General features: G+C 40.6%; 1 protein-coding gene across 1 annotated transcript; it reads right to left on the reverse strand.

Annotated features, from left to right (window-relative positions):
* Positions 1-591: 591 nt before the first annotated feature.
* Positions 592-17,146, reverse strand: LOC111224265 (cyclin-dependent kinase-like 5). Its single transcript, XM_022748690.1, has 17 exons — positions 17,036-17,146; positions 16,445-16,565; positions 14,878-14,937; positions 13,847-13,937; positions 11,906-12,008; positions 10,438-10,524; positions 9,853-9,933; positions 9,514-9,689; positions 8,429-9,270; positions 7,534-7,856; positions 6,145-6,246; positions 5,691-5,796; positions 4,535-4,670; positions 3,701-3,806; positions 2,896-3,018; positions 1,495-1,755; positions 592-1,085 (listed from the first exon to the last, which is right to left on the reverse strand). Exons 1-17 carry the CDS (start codon positions 17,129-17,131, stop codon positions 681-683), a joined length of 3,219 nt encoding a protein of 1,072 aa, XP_022604411.1. The 5' UTR covers positions 17,132-17,146; the 3' UTR covers positions 592-680.
* Positions 17,147-17,418: the final 272 nt, after the last annotated feature.

Raw genomic sequence — 17,418 nt, forward strand, 5'->3', positions numbered from 1 at the left:
TATTGTATTATCAACACATAAATATCTATGCATTTCTTTGTGTCGAAACTAAAGCTCTTGCAATTACACATTTAATTCTATATTACCTTATAATATTCCCATATAGCCTACATACTGTGTCATTTATAGCTTATATCCTTGAATTTAAAACAAATAAATATTTAATAAATAATGTTGATATAAATCTTTCTCTTTTTTTTGTTCTTATCAAATATCAGAGCTTGAAAAACATTTGAGTTTATTGGCCACGGTGTGACAGCGGCTGTCAGATGTGTTGTAGTAGTGTCCTGTGAGCAGAAGATGGCAGCAAAGAGGCCACATGGGCAGTGTCTCCTTGTCAGGAAAGATCAGCTTATTCTGATGTTCTAACCTTGTTAAGTAGAGAGAGAATAATGTACAACTGATACAGTGCTGGCATCCCACAAGGGAGGGGGCCCCTTCCTGTCTCTGATTCCCTAAACGACACTGTTTACTGGTGTTTGTGTTTGGCCTGACAACATCTAGTCTTGGTAGATTTCAGAGACACGAGCATCAACAGATAACTACGTTTCCGAATGAGGACTTGATCCAGTGAAATAGGCTTTCATGTAAACTTTTACTACAGTACCATGATGTCTGCGTCGGGCAGATGCTTTCAGGATGGAGCCATTTCGGAGGTGGTGTGGTTTGGGTTGAATTTTTTAAAGCGCAGTCTCCTTCAGGTCGTTGAGGTTTGGCATCCTGGTGCGGGAGGCTCGGGTAAACGTAGGTCCGTTCTGCCCCGGTTTGATGCCCAGCTGTTCTGGGGTGAACTGAGCGCCCTCTGCCCGCTGTAAAGCAGACACGTGCCAGCTGGACTCGATCTGTCCGGGGAGGGGGTAGCTGGCCTTGCGACTCTTGGCCTGGGCGGTGCTGCTCACCCCAGAGTGCCCCCTGCTCTCGGCATGCCCTCGACCTTCAGGGTAGCCCGCTTTGGAGGAGGGCTGTTGGGGGTTTGGGAGGGGGGCTTGGAAGCGCAGGTCAGGAGGAGGAGGAGGAGGAGGCTGTCCTTGATTTGAGGATGGTGAGAGGTGAAGGAGCCTGCGGAGTGACTTGAGTGGTTGGCTCTGGTAGGAGAGAACAAAAAAAAAAAAAAAGTATGATTCCTAGTCCTCCTCTGTCACAATTCAACAATTCTAAGTTGTGTGACAAGTTACCTGGAAAGTGGATACCATTAAGAGGGGCTGACATGTCTTATACAGTGATGTAAGATTTTATGGTCTAATATTGTCACTGAAATAACTAAATGAACTCAGACTCAGGTTTGGGCAACAGACTGTAAGTCATAGATGTAGATATTTGTGACTCAAGTAGCTATTATGTGACTCAAATACATATAATACATATGGTTTACATATAAGTTACATATGTGTGACTGATATAAGAGGCTGTTTTGGTGAAAAACCAACATGGAATTATGATACGGTTATTTAGAGGAAAGACTGTGCTCTGGGCCTCCAGTAGCTATCTACACACCTGAGAGTGTGAGTCCACTGGTTTTTCTGGTGGCCAGTCATTGACTCTCTCTCTCTCCCTCCCTCTTTCCCTCTCTCTCTCCCTTTCCCTCTCTCTTTCTCTCTCCCGTTCTCTCTCTCTGTCTCTGTCTCGGTCCCGGCTCTGTTCTCGTTCTCGGTCTCTGTCCCGGGATCGCTCGCGGTTTTTCCGTCGGCTGCCGTGATGAGAGGAAGACTTGGAGCTCCTCTGCAGGGACAGGTGTTCTTGTCCGATACCAGTAACCTAACGTTTCAGAAACAAAATACAGGAACGTGATTACTTATCCAAAATATTTACTTCATGTAAATCTTATTCTTTCTACGGCGAGGTCGCCATAGTCATTTTCATTACACAACACATCTCAGTCAAATTGCATCTCAAATCCTGGTGAAGTTCTTCATGCACCCCTCTGGCAGCCCCAGACAAAACACGAGGTGGTTGTGATGGTGATTAGTAATGACTTCATACAGAGTCTTGTGTCTAATGTGTTCTGGCAAATTATAATACAAATAACTACAAATAACAATTATTTTCATAATCAATCAATTTGTTGCTTATCTTTTGATTAGTAATTAAGTTAAAATGACGTCTTCAAAATGCTTGTTTTGTCTGATCAACAGACAAAATGAAAAGAGATTAAATTTATGAATCCAAACAAAGAAAAGCAGCAAATTCTCACTTTTAATAAGATGAAACTGGTAAATATTTGTCATTTTGCTTGATAACGCACTTAATTTATTACTATAATTATGAGTTAGCCAGATAAGAAGAAGCACTTTAGAGGTGCTGCTACGAGATTTTATTACCATTCAACAGTTAGCTGTTTCCCAGCTGCTGACTGGAGCTTCATATTTAATGGACAGATGTGAGAGTCATCAAACTCTGAGCAAAACAGCGAAGAAACAAATTGTCAAAAATACTGATCGATTCCTATTAAAATTTGTTCGTCTGCAGTATGAGTTTGGATACGTGTGTTGGTTTGTGTGCTTGTAAATGTGTTGAATATGTTCTTGACCCTCATGTGATACAATGATTTATTTGAAAAGGATGAGTCTCAATGACCAGAGGTGTTGGCCTCACAAACAGCACACAGCGTAGCATGAAATCAATGTCTTACGGTGCAACGTGAATGCAAGGTGACTGCATTTGACACACATTACAGCAAGACAAAATGGATGCACAAACAGCGTGCAGTATTAGACTCAAAACGCATTTGAAATCCTTTCAATTTGGAATATGTCTCAGTCAATCAATCATCAAGCGCTTGAGAGGATTTCAAACCAGGTCATTCTGTGTGAGTGCAGTGTGAGTTAACATGCAGCCGTAGTGTCGAGGTTAGATTACTGGTGAGGCAGGGTAGGGCGCAGGAGGCTGGTGTTGTACCATAGGCGAGGCGACTACAGGTAGGACTTTGACAGCTGAGTTGTGCTTTAAGCTATTCTTAGAGCTAAAGAGGGGGAAAAGACTTTTCTTGATGCTGGGGTTCCTCCCGTCCTCCATGTCAGTCTGTGGAGCAGAAGATGCACAGCCACAACTCTCAACACACGTCTCTGCCAGCAAAGAGAACAACAGCTGCAGCACCTGAACCTCAGCCATTTAAAGAAAAAACCCTTCAGAATAGATACAGGGAAAAGAAATCAGTCACAGCATGAATATTTGACTGTTAAGATAAACAGGGTTTTTATTGTGGTTTTTATTTAAAAAATGTTGTTAGTGTCCTCATGCTGCATTTTGTGCTTTCTAGTGTCTACACATTGTCTTTCAATATATTGGGTCCCTGTATTTTCTGTATTCTGTCGTTTTTGTGATGTGTCAGTTTGTTGAATGTGGGACTACAGATAGAAAGTAGCGTTTTGCTAAATCTAGTGCAACCATCTTTTCATTTCTTGTAAATGATCAATGTCATTGCACATTGTCCCTTTGTTAAATTGAAATTTAAAAAAAAAATGACCCTTTAACATGTTCAGCGGTTAATATCAGCATTCACAGTAAATTCACATAAACAGTTTTCACTGTGTTGTATGTAAAACATTAACACCAGAAGAAACTGAATGCTACAGATAATCATTTTCAGATGCACCAACTGATCGGCATTTACTACACACTAAAATATAAATATACTATGGACAAAGGAAATATTTTTATATGTGCTAGATGAAATGACAGGTGATGACTTCAATGATCTTACTATTTGTGTCTTCTTCTTTTTCTTTTTAATGGCTCTGAAGAAACCTTGTTTTTCCTTCTCTTTGGTGGGCTCTGGAGGATTCATGACCATCGCTTCTGCAGCAGTCCTACGCGGCAAATGTGGAGAATTGTTCATATGACTCATGTTTGTAGTTACAAGCTCAGGATTAAACGGTGACTTCCTTTAAGGTATGTCTCCAAATAGATAATGTCATGAACAGAACACATGCACAGTAAGAAAAGACACTGGTCATAAAATACTGATGTGTGAATAATTCTCACTTTTAAGCTTTCAGCTTTACGTCAGATAATGACTATTCAAGTCAACGAAAGGAGGAAAATATGCTGTATTTTTAAATGAAATGACAGTGCCACATGACAATGTGTTTTCATTCATTTCATCTCAGTAATTTAGAGACTGTAATGTGTTTCCAGCAGAACCACAAAGTAGTCTTGTAAAATGTAATGGATCTTAATTAGCACTGTGGGAGAATTTCACATGACAGTGAGGAAAATATGTCTGATAGTTTGACCTGGTGGCTGAATTCCTCATTTAGCAAAGAGGAAAAAGTAAAAAGTTTAATTTTCTTCATCCTTCAGTGTCAACTGATGATGGCTACTGATGTCTGCATAGTCAAAGCACTGTGAATTGTAGGTGCAAAGTGGCTAATAGTACAGAAATGTCTAGTAATGTGTGCTGGGAGTTCTACAACTATAAATGTGGACACTTCAGCTGAAGTCAAGCGAGCTCCCTGATGCAGTATAACTTGTACCATTGCCTGAAGCTACAGTGAAGAAAAAACACACCATGCCGGTTAAAAAAATGAACTCTCACCAGTCAAAAGCGGTCTGGCGTTTGGAGTGGTTGGCCATAGCAACAGGGTCTCCTGGTACAACAGGAACGACCGGCCCTCGACCCTGCCCGACACCGTCATGGAAAGAGGAGGAGTTATCTGGTCTGGGTGAAGGAACTGGAGAGAAACAAGGAGAGAAAATAATTCACAGTTTATATATGTGCAGATTTTATTGAGAGGTGTTTGTTGGTACATTTTATAAGGACAACCTGCCTTGTGTTTTGCTTATTTTATTTTGGGAGTTATTTTGCATGTATTTTTTTCTGCACTCACATTTCCAAAAATACATCATGTCTGCATTGTCTGCCTCTTTTCTTTTGGATTCCTCTCTCTATAATTGTCTGTTTTTTTCCACGGTTTATAAAGAACTTAATGCTTTAGACGTGTCTGCTTCCTATTCCCAGAGTCAAAACTAAACACATTAGTTCCAATTCTCAGTTCTTTTAAACTGAGGCTTTAAACATCTCTGTTTGCCACCGCCTTTTAATAAATTCAATTTAAGGCTATTTGAGAAAATAACAGCTTAATTAATCAAAGAAAATATGCTGTTTGCTTAGATCTTGCACTTTAACAGTACCATATTTTTTAAAGTGTTAAAGTTTAAAGTGTTTTTTTTTATTACATTAGGCTATATCTTATTTTTTACTCATGCTAGTCAGGTGGTTTTATGGATAGAAATGCCGTTTGGTTGGTCAATCAACCACTTCGATCCAGACTGAAATATCTGAACAACTATTAGAAAACATGAAATGTTGCAGAGGTCTTTGGTCCCCAGAGGATGAATCCTACTGATCCTACAGTTTGTCTCTGTTGGTTCTGTGACTTTTCCTCTGGTGCCACCAGCAGGTTGACTTTTTTTCATTTTACTGAAACATCTGTTCAACAGCCTCCCATTAAATTTGGTACAGCCATCCGTGTCCACCTGAGAATGAGTTGTAAAAATTTGATGAACACCAGACTTTTCCTCTAGCGCCAACACATGGTCAAAGTTTAATTTGCCCAATACTTTGATTTATGACCAAATATCTGCAAAAGGATATCTTTTATTCTACTTTATTCCATTTATTTGATTTTATTTCCCATATATAAACTGTATATAATATATAAACTGCATATATGGTGATGCCTGTTCCTTACCTCTGTAGAAGCTGCCCACTCTCCGAGGCATGGACTCAGTGAAGATCATTCGGTTCTCCTTGGAGGAACCTCCATCGTCGCCATGAGGGTCGTGGTACATACCAACCTAAGAAACACACACACATCATGCAGACACACAAACGCACAAATACACACATGGACACAGGACCACACAAAGTTCCTCAGTCTCTTCATCTTTTTGTGATTGATTATCCCATTAAATCTCACTTCATCACTTATTGTTAGCTGTCACATTCTTTACTGGCTCACATCACAAGACATTCGGGACAATCTTAGAGCTTTTCAGTGAGGTTACATTTATACCAGCGACAACGTGCAGTGAAGCTGTTGACCTGAGTAGAAACAGAAAAAGCTATGGAAACCAGCGGTCAGAAGAGCTACTGTCTGTGTTCGGTGAACTGGTTGGAGGTAGGGAGGAGTCAGGGGGTCGGACCTCGTTTTTAGAGCGCTGTGTATGAAAAGCAGCATTGTTGTCCCTCGCAGAGTCTTTGATGGGGGCACAAGGGTGGCTCATGTCTTTAGGGGACTGCTCACTCTGTTGGGAAGACGGACAGGCGCAGCATGAAGCAGTGGTAATGATAATGTGAGACACTGACAGTCCCTGCACACATCCACCATCTCGTGAAATACCCATACTCGCACACACACCCACATTTTGCAATGCATATAGTAAAGAAAAAACCCACCCTTTGGCACTCTCACATTGTTTACTATCTTGGATGTGTGAGCTTCGATGCTTTTCAGGAAAGGTAATTAGTGTCCGTGTACCCATTTTTCATCAGCCTGCCTCATCGTCTTCTTCTTCAGTAATTTCCCAGAATTCCCAGAATCATTTACAACACTTCCAAGAAAATGGCACTGACTTGATGCATTCAAATGTGGTTTTCAATTACAGATGGAGTTTTCCAAAACTTCCTGAAAACTCAACATCTTGTGGCTGCATTGCATTATGGTCTCTTATGGACTACTGCGGTGTTGAAGGAGAAATTGAGTTGAAGTGTATAAAGAATAAGTAAAATAAGTAATAATTGCTGGCTAGACTGTTAACTGTCTATTGGCTCTTGTTTCTTCCTGTTTTAGGTCCATTACTCATGATTATCCCCTTATCAATCGATCAGTTGTACCTATATAGTTTTATTTTTTAACGTTGTGGTTCTGTTGGCTTGTTAGCTGTTGTGTTAGTTAGTGATAATATTGTAGAAATAGTTTGTCATGTATGTTGTCATAACATGTCACGTGTTGTAACCAGTCTGACTTGTGGCTGTTTCATTTATTGTGCATGGGCGACTAAACCAATTTCCCCTTTTGGGATTAATACATTTATATATCTAAGAAATAAGAATTACTCCTAAAAAATTTGAAAATAAGAAAGATAATAATTACTTGTAAAGTTTTACTTGTACAGGGTAAACTTGATTGTAAACCAGTTGCAACTGCTTGTAAGAAATTGTTTTATTAACGAATTCTTGGTGAAACTAATAACAATCTTACTGAAAGTTCAACCAGCCACAGATGTTGCTGTTATCACAGCTGCCAGAAAAGATCATTTCTGTGTCAGATCAGTGCCATGACTGGCAAGCAATTGAAGTTACTGTGAATGTCTTTAACTGAGCTGCCTTGCATTCAAATAAATGATAAACTCATTTATTACTCACAAAACAAAATGATAAAAAGGACCCTGCACTGTCTATATGTATTCTGACCTGATGCTTAAATTAACATAGTAATGTCTGCATTTGGCCTTTCATCCCTGGCAATAAGTATTTTAGGGTGAATGTTTCCTTTAACTACCAACACACTCACAGGACTGTCTGCCACTAACCCTTGTCATGTCATCAGTGCAGTCCTCTCTTGAAGAGCTCACTGAGTGTCCAGTGAGGGTGGTCCGGTGCTGCAGCTGGGGGGAGAGGAGCTGCAGGCTGCTGGCTCGTGTCGGTATCACCTGCCCTGGTGCAGGCAAGCCCGCCATCCCACCCTCGACCCCGTGAGGCCGGTGGCGCTCCCTCCTCACGTACATGGAGTGGCGTTGAGGCCGTTGCTGAGAGGAGAAAGGCGAGGTGTAGCCCAGGCCGTAATGATAAGACTCATGTGGAGAAGGCAGAGTGTGAGTGGAGGGCATCCCTGCTCCTCCTGGGTCTAAGAGCTCTGGAGCACCAGCATCCTCTGGAGAAGAGAGGACAGATTGGATTAAGTAAAATTAAGTCTATAAAAGGTGAGAAACAGTCCAAAACTCCAAAAACGTTACATTTCTAATCATATTTCAAAGATTAAAACAGCGAATCCACACATATGACTGGAACTGCAAACACTTAACCATGCCAGCGTTACATGTAATCCAAGTTCTGATTTGTTCCAAATCTGCCTCTATATTCACTGTACTAATAGTACAAACTGACGATGCACTAGGCACTAGTTATAAAAGCCATATGATGCTTATATTGTCTTGTGCTGTTATATTATATTGTCTTGTGCTGGACAAATTTGACTCATCAGTATTGCCTGCTGGCACACCTCTTTTTGACTCGTCAATGTATATATTTTTTTAATTTACAGGTAGATTGTGAACCAGTTGTATCCTGAATTTGCTTTGTTGAGACTTATCTTGCATAATGGTCTCCTCTGCCTGCTACTGAACGAGCTATCCCTGGAGAAAATTCAGTCACAATCAGAGGACAATGAAGATGACCCTTGAATACAAATTTGACTCTTAAACCTACCTGGTGGTAGAGGTTTATGTCTGGATTTGTGTCTGGACGAGGAGTCCAGTGTGCTGCTCTCCATGCGGACATTGCCACTGCTACGAGAGGCGGGGCTGTGTCCGGATCGATCGCTGTGTCGGGCAGAGGGGCTGCCAGGCGGCCCTGGAGGACCTGAAGGAGCATTGAGGTCTAAACAGCTGGCAGGGAAGAAGCGGGCACTGGGTCCCACCCCTGCTGTTGTGTTGGAGTTTGGGTCATCTGGGTGGAGTCGACCATCGCTGAGGTTTCCTACAGATTTGGCATCACTCAGCGCGCTGTGGCTCTTGGACAGGCTGAGATAAGAGGCTGAACTCTTAGAAGAGGACGACATGGATCCATGGGCAGAGTCGGCCATACTGTGGGCATGTCGGCCATGTTGTTTCTCTGCTCCAGACTGCAGTGTGTTGGTCTTGCTTTCCAGGAAGGTGTGGCGGACGGCCTGCTGCTGCTGCTGCTGCTGCTGCTGCTGAGAGCGAGAGGAGCTGGGTTTGCTGTGGCCGTACTTCGCCCCGTGCCCCTGGTCTGACAGCTTTGGGGAGGGTCCCAAGCTGAAATCAAACTCTGTCTTGCCTTTGGCTTCTTTGGGACTGAGGAGGTGTGGCAGGTTGTTGTTAGCCAGGTCTTTGCTGGATGAGGCAGAGCGATTGAGGGTCTGGGACATGTACTGGCCCTTGGGGTGGAGTGTAGGACTTAAACTGGACGGGGCCGGTTTGTTACCGTTGAGGAAACTCTCGTTGCCAAGGTGATGGAGGTCTCCGTGGCGAGGGAGGCTGGAACACTCTTTACTGTTGGAGCGACGGCTCGTGCTCTTACTGTGACTCCTGGAGGGGCAGAGGAAGGGACGGATAAGGGAGAGTTCGTACACTTGCATTATTTTAGGGCTCATTTTAAAGTCCTAATAATTTTGGATAGAAACTTTGTATATCTATTACATTACATACAGTATACTGTGATCAATCCACATCATTCAGCTCAAGTCCCAGGGTTCATTAAAAGGCATTCAAAATCACGACTCCAGATGGAAGCTGTGACAGAAAGTAAAAAATAAAGGAATGTAGTCTAACCTTGTAGGAACTGTGTTCTCCCCATGATGGTGTGTTTTCCTCTTGGAGGAGCGTGGTGGGTTGGGAGATGCAGGAGGAGGCCTCTCTCTCTCTGCCTGCCTCAGAGGCTGGAAGGCTGGATGGTTCAAACTCTGCTCCGTCAAAAAGCGCTCAGTGGGGTTTAGCAGCAACAGGTTCTGAAGGAAAAAGACATTCACATAGAGGAAACTTATTCCAGTGGCTTGTGTATCGAAATTTTATCTATATAAATATCAATAATTGGCAAAGAATAACATACAGTATAAGTGGATAGATTAGTTTGAGTTAGAGAGGGAGTTGGAGTACTGCTTGGTATTTTACCTTCATCAGATCCAACATCAAACCACTCAAGATGCCTTGGTACCTTCTCTCCAAAGTCTGAGGATGAGTAACTGAGGGAAACTGGCACACACACACACACACACACACACACTGGATGAAATTCCTATCCAAACCAAACTTTTTTCTGCATTGAAAATTACTATTAGGATTTCCAACATACAGTAGATGTTTGTGCCAGTAAAAAGTAGCACACAGTTCAGATCACACAGAAATCAATCACTGGATCACACAAAAACACACACACACACACACACACACACACACAAAGACTAGTTCGGCCTTCTGGGACATTTTCTCTTGCTGCTAAACTGAACACCAACCACCTATCTCATGAGTCACAGCAATCCACTCAGTCATGGTGCTGGGAACACTGCCACGAGAGAGAGAGAGAAAAAGAGAGAGAGAGAGCGAGAGAAAGAGAGAGAGGAGACAGATCTGGAGAGGAGAGAGAGAAGGAAAGGAGGTAAAAACAGAGAGGAGGAGGAGGAGGAGAAAGAAGAAGACGAAGCAGAGAAAAAGAACACAAGCGACTGTAGAAAGGATAAAAGATAAAAGGTTTTCTACCCTGATTCCATGAAATCGAGGGTTATTGTAGAAGAGTTTCATCTGCTCTGCAGGGAGTGGACCCAAAACCTTCTGAATGGTGAAGAGCTGGAGATGAAAAGAAGCAGCGTCATAGTTAAACATGTGACAATAGACTTAACTGTATTCGTTCACCTAACACGAACACTGTGTGTAAAACCCTCCTTCAAAAATCTTTGTAATATAAATACACATTTACAAAAATAGCTATAAAAATAATATGAGTATTTTACTTCAACATACTTTGTCCTTTGGAAAAAGCAGTTGAAAAAACAATCTCACCTCAAGGTCAATTTAGCACATCGCATCTACATTTTTACATGACAACTAGGCAAACTCTATCTGCTGAAGAAGATCATATGACATGATCAACAGCAACAGAACAGCTACTGAAGGTGTTTATTTGTCAACTATATGGATATTGCAGTTGTCACTGTTGAAAAATCCTATAATTTGGTTCATTTTTAAATCTTTTAATCACATTTAAGAGGTGACATTCTCCTCTATGTTGAAACAACATACACGACATATTATCATCTTATGAATTTGATATGGAGAACATGTTAGCAAACCATGGCTTATTTAAATGTCCAGCAGTCAACATCAACTTCATCGTTTATTTATCATTTGGAGTCACGCTCCTGGTCACCTGGTGGATGTGAGTCCAATATTCTCTCTCCTTTTAGTTGTTTTGGTCTGTTGTTGAGATACAGTGTACTTTATCAGGAAATGATAATAATGGAAATCAGGATGTCCCACCATATTCACCAATTCCATATTGTTTCCATAAATTTCACATTTCACAATTGGTGGGATGAAGATGGGATACATAAATCCATAAACTCATGGTGGCATGGGGCTAGGGCTGAAACTAATGATTACTTAAATTTATTAGTACATCCATTAAATAATTTTCAAATTAATCAATTCCTTGTGTTGAGAGTTTGATTTGGGGCTATAAATAAATAAATTTGACTGTACTTTTTTATTCTATAAAATGTAAGAAAGTAGGGAAAATGATGATCACCACTGCAAGAGCCCAAAATGTCGTCTTCTGAGTGTTTATTTTGTCTGAACAACAAACATGCACATCTTTCTTGTCCAGGTGCTGAATCCGAAAAACTGTAACTGATTTTTTTTGCCTCACAGGGACTCACAACACTATTAAATGCTCCCTTTAGAAATTCTATCTACATAAAAAAAAAAAAATTCATACCCAAATTGGCTCTTTGTCAGATACAGAAGAATCAAACCATTTATTCTGTCTGAGCAACTGTTAAAAAAAAACCTAAAAAAAGACTCACTTCATAAAGACATGATAAAGAAAAGCTGCAAGTTCTCGAAGGGGAGAAGCTACAAACAGTAGGACCTACAAATACGAGGTTTTTATTTGATAAATTATTATTAAATAATCAGCTACTTGTTCCATCACTGCTTGGGGCTCACCGACCTGATCAATCTCACTTTCCCCTGGAAACAAGGGCTGTCCGTCACTCAGCTCCCCGAGGATACACCCCACCGACCACATGTCCACTGCCTTTCCGTAGGGAGCTCTGAGACACATAGAAAGAGAGGGAGACTGAATATTATTTAAGTGAAAAACACCACATCAATGATGCCATGTTACCATCTTGTTAATTAGAAAGCAGGGTTGATAACAGTGATGAAAACGAGAACGAGGATAGGGGGTGAAAATAAATTCAGCGAAATAAAGAGATGATTAGGAGAATGATGGTGATGGGGTCAAGATTATTAGTGGTGTTGGTGCAGTAAAATCAAAAAACGGATGCAGTATTTCTGATGGAGATGCTCACAGGGAAGATGGTCATTTCTGAGGGAATGGAGCTGAGGAGTCTGGTGAGAAATGGCGAGAGATCTGGCAGCAGAGAAGCAGAGGAGCGGTGGTGTTGGAGGGAGAGAGTATTTGAGTGGGCGGCATTCAAACACTGTCTCAATAAATGTTCCAGGGCATTTACTAAATCAGGCTACAGCAGTGAGGCTAGATGACGTTCTGCTGTCTCCAAGCTAGAATGGACATTCAATGCAGCAAACGATTCAAACGCTACATAAGCCACAAAAACAACTGTGAAACAGAAATCTGATCTCAGGATACAGTGTACACGATGGTTTACGTCTTAAGTCGTAAGTAGCAGGTGAATCATTGTCCCCCTTTTTTGGGAAGAGAGTAACACCCGATTCCCAGTGATCTGAATTCAAACAATGAGGATGCAAATGAGAATTCAAATGAGGATGAAAAATGTGAATATGCAAATTACACAAAATAGTTTCTGGGACTCAACCTTGAGCACAAACACACATGTAAAAATAATCCAACTCTTGTATGAAATATCAGATGGGTGATATTAACCACAAAGGACAATACTTCATTTAACCTTTGTGTTTTGTTGACACTGACTTTACTTCATCATTGTTTGGTGTCCCACAGACCCCAATTCTGAATGTGTAATAATAAGAACTGCAAAATTACATTTTTTTCCTGAATATCTTAAATATCTTGTTGGTTTTGAACTGTTGGTCAGACAAAGCAAGACATTTAAAGAAGTCACCATGGACTGGAGGAAACTGTGAAACATATTTCACATTATTTTCAGATTTTTTTTATGGTCCAAATGATTATTCCAAATGTTCCTCTATAGCTTGAGCCTCTTAAGCTAAATAAACTAATTAAAACCATACTGAATTATCTGACAGTGCGTTGCCCCGAAGCTGAAAAACGCAGGTGTTTCTTTAGCTCTTGAAAGTTGATGTTTTAGAGACTCATAATTTCACAAGACAGTGACAATAAATCAGATATGGCTGGACACAGATGTGCCAGGTGTGTTGAATCCAGTTAAGGAAACTGGCCTCAACCGCTGTTTTTGTACTGGTATCTGCAGTATAAGCGTCCTATTTTAGTATGTCAAACAACATACACAATCTCATACTTGGGATGCACTAGTCCACTATGCCAGATCAATATTAGCATCAATACTGACTGTTGAGTTAAGGTTTTGGTGCCACATCAGTCCCTGGCCTCATGTTACCCTACATAAAAATTATTCTGGTGCGTTCTTTGCAGAGAGCTGAATTTGGGGAAACTAGAGCACTGGTATTGGACAGGTACTTCGTATATCCTAAACTAAGGTATTGGAAACAGCTTGAGGAGACGAAATGATGTATCTGTGTGTCCCTGTCTGATACAATCTTATACAAAAATGGTGCTCTGAGAAGAAAGGAACGTAATACTGAGAATGATTTGCAACAGACAACAGGCAACGCTTTCTCCTTGTTTCTCACTCAGTCTCCTGGACACACACACACACACACACACACACACACACACACAGAAACACACGCGCACGCACGCACGCACGCACGCACTCAGACTCACCCCAGCAGCAGCTCAGGCGAGCGGTACCACCTTGTGGCCACATACTCAGTGTAGTTGGCATCTGTTCCTTCAGACAGGTTACGAGCAAAACCTGAGCCAGAGTAACATGGAAATGAATCAATCACACAGACTTTGATACTGTATATCAGAAATCCAGTAGTCTGTGATAATATGCAGACACTCTACTGTCCTTCACATATAAATGGGTAATTAGTAAGAATAAAGTAAAAGCAACGCTCAAATTATTTGGACAGCTACAATAACAACATGGTCATCATCCCATGTAACCAGACTCTAATTAGTTATGTCACTGCAGGCGGGCTGAGACTGTGCTTTAGATAACCGGTGTACAGAGAGTCCATTTTAAGCATGAAAAATCACAATACACAGAATGCCAGCTCCAACAGTGAATAACAAACAAATCTCACCCCAGCTGACTCAGCAGGGTTGCATTAGCCAATTATGCAAAGCTAACTGACCATGTGATATTGCAAAGACCCATCCAAACATAGACTATACACCTGGGAAGCTGTAAAATGACAAAACTATGCTGTATCAGTACAATTTATTGGTATTTTACAGGGCAAACAGGTGCCTAACATTCCCCTGACTTTCTTGAAATATACCTTTGGCAGATAATTGTTAACAACCACCAGAGTACATTTTATAGTCCTGTTTGGCTGCTTCCCAGTGGCATCTTTCTAATATGCAACTTACAAGGTGACAAATTAATGGTGTGATTTTTTCAAAATGAACTGAGCCTAAGAAACCAAACTGGCCAAAATGAAATCACAGATTTAACTGCTAAAATCACAGATAATTTGACAGCATCACAATGAATCTACACATACAGAAAAATGACTAATAAATTTGATCAGTCTGGTAAGCAAATACCATGATTTTTACAAGCAACTACCTTTATTTGACAGAGGAAATGTGCAGGGACTGTATGGTTTCACTGCACTGCATATGTAAATCCCAACAACTCAATGTGACAATATGGCTGCTGCAAAGAAAGACCAAAGACTCACCAAAGTCACAGAGTTTGAGAACATCCTCAGAGCTGATGAGGAGGTTCTCAGGTTTTATATCTGGAAGAGAGACACAGACAGAAGGCTGTAAACAACGTGTTTCATTTGTGTCACTATCCTACCATATTCCAGTTCACTGTTATGAAACATCACATAAAAGGACTTTCATTTGCTACTTGTTTTTTTAAAATCTATATTTCAGTCTATTAAAATATGATACAAACGACAACAAACGAAAGAAAACACAAAAGAAAGACACCATATGCATAGCAGTGCTGGTGTACCTCTTCTGCAAACATAATAGGTCCTTAACCATAGTGCACAAATTATGATACAGGCCTACAATTTTGACCGAATAAGATGTAGACTTACACTATACCAAAACTGGACTTCTACTAGACCATTCAGATCATAACTATAAATAGACATGGCTACACATGTTCTTACACTTATCAAATGTCATTGTCAAACACATGGATACAGTTAACAATACCATATCACGAATTGTTATTTATCAAACTGATTATGATGGGATATCAAACAATTGTTTTATAATTATCTAACACCTTATTTTTAAAACAGTCTTTTAAATCTATGAATTGTACTATATATTTTTCCATACAAATGTCTTTATTTTTTATTGGCACAGGCCTATAATCAGGATTTTAGAAGTTACTTTTTTTTTTTAAGAAAAAAACTAAACTAAAAATAATATTTTCTCTATATTATTTTCCAAAATGATGGTCTTAATGCCTTGTCCATAGTGCCAAAGAAAAGAAAACATTGGGGAAATACTTTGACTATATTTGTTGGCCTACAGTTTGTGAATTACAATTCTATGTCAGATCTAAAAATATTATAATCAACTAGAGCCTCATAATCGGAATGACCTAACCATTGTTGGTTTTAGACTTTTCATGCATTTGATGACGACAAGGAAAATGTAGAATATGACCATCATTATCCTTGAAGGCTTGCTTTGCCTTCGCTGTTGCTAGGCTAAAAAGCCAACGTTAGCATTAACAGCTGTTTACTTACCAGTGTTGCCAAGAGCCTCAACCATCGTTGCGTTTACAATACAAGAGGTTATAATAATACGCCCTTAGAGAAGCGCGACTTCTTCAGGGCAAACGGAACTCCACAGTGACGTAGTATCGGGAAGGTGACGACAATGGTCGAACGGCCGGCGCTCGCGAGTTAGCATGCTGACTTCGGTAGAAGAAAAGACCTAACTTCAGTAGAAGAAATTAAGAAATAGAAATAAAAGAAAAACAAGAGTTAACATTGGCACAGCTTTCCACTGCTGGAGATAAGCTCTTGGCGAGTAAAGGAGCAAAGTTTGATGCCGAACTCGCAACGTTTCTTCTAGACTGGTAAGTAAACAGCTGCTAATGCTAATGTTGGCTATTTTATATTGTAACTCACTAAAACCTAGAAATTCCCAGACAAAATATTGGGGACATGACTATGGTGTCCTACATGACACCTATGATCCTGTGTGAGTTATATATCTGCATTTACAGTAATTCCATTTACTGTTTATTATACATACAGATACACTCCTCACCTCTGTGTACTATCTCATTCTTGTGACACCAGTTGATGGCTTTGATGAGCTGGTAGATGTAGCTGCGGACTTTATCAGGTGGTGCACCGTTGGGCAGTTCCTCTAACAGCTCCAGCATGTTCTGCAAACCAACACAAATCTCCCTGTAGAAAGGTAGCTTTAACTACTTGGAATACTTGGCATGGTGAATGTGTGCTTTAAAAAATGAATGGTGTTGATCTCTTGTCAAGTATTTCCTAGATAAGTCTTACATTGGGTATTCCTCTCCCTGGTTTTAGTGTGTTTTTTAACCCTGACAGGGGAGCGAGAGGGGACACCGTGCTAAATGACTAAAGTACAGTATGAAAATAAAACCTGTTATGAAAAAAACACTTGGCTGGATACCCTGGCAACACAGTGGGAAATACCATTATTCACCAACAGCATAGTTCATATGTTGCCATGGTGACACTTTTTTATGCTTAACTGAGCAGTCTCAACATCCCGAAACTTAGAGTAGAAACAGCAGAGTAGAGATATGTAATGTAAGAATTAATGTGTGTAAAGCATAGACACACGGTGAAATAATAGTGATAGTGTCATCAAGCTGACCCTCTCAACATATTCAAAGACAAGGTAGAGTTTCCCCCTCCTGCGAAAAGCCTCTTTCAGCTCCACGATGTTGTCCTGCTTCAGTGTCCGAAGCATCTTCAGCTCCCGAAGAGTAGTCTCCTTGACCTCCTCATTTTCTGCGTGGAAATGAAAGAAACAGCGATGATACAGCTGTTTGGCTATTCCTCTCTGTCCCTCCTATTCTCCCTCCCTCATGCTTTCACTCACCTTCGCTGTCTTTGAACTTCTTAATGGCCACCAGCTCATTGGTTTCCTGTGAAGACATGAGGATGTGAGTAATGTTATGACAAAAGAAAACAACTTATGGAGTTAAACAACAACTTTCTGAGACAGATAGGCAGACAGATAAAAAGATACATAGA

This window comes from Seriola dumerili, unplaced genomic scaffold (genome assembly GCF_002260705.1).
Source record: "Seriola dumerili isolate Sdu_G_001 unplaced genomic scaffold, Sdu_1.0 BDQW01000011.1, whole genome shotgun sequence".
NCBI lineage: Eukaryota > Metazoa > Chordata > Actinopteri > Carangiformes > Carangidae > Seriola > Seriola dumerili.

Bases quoted from the DNA above. Each gene is read 5' to 3' on its own strand.
- LOC111224265 (XM_022748690.1), bottom strand. From the start codon at position 17,131: ATGCTTCGGACACTGAAGCAGGACAACATCGTGGAGCTGAAAGAGGCT. The intron at 10,525-11,905 runs GTCGGTGAGCCC...TTTCATCTCCAG, and splicing joins GGGAAAGTGAGATTGATCAG to CTCTTCACCATTCAGAAGGT. The intron at 1,756-2,895 runs GTACAACACCAG...CTGAAACGTTAG, and splicing joins CTGTAGTCGCCTCGCCTATG to GTTACTGGTATCGGACAAGA.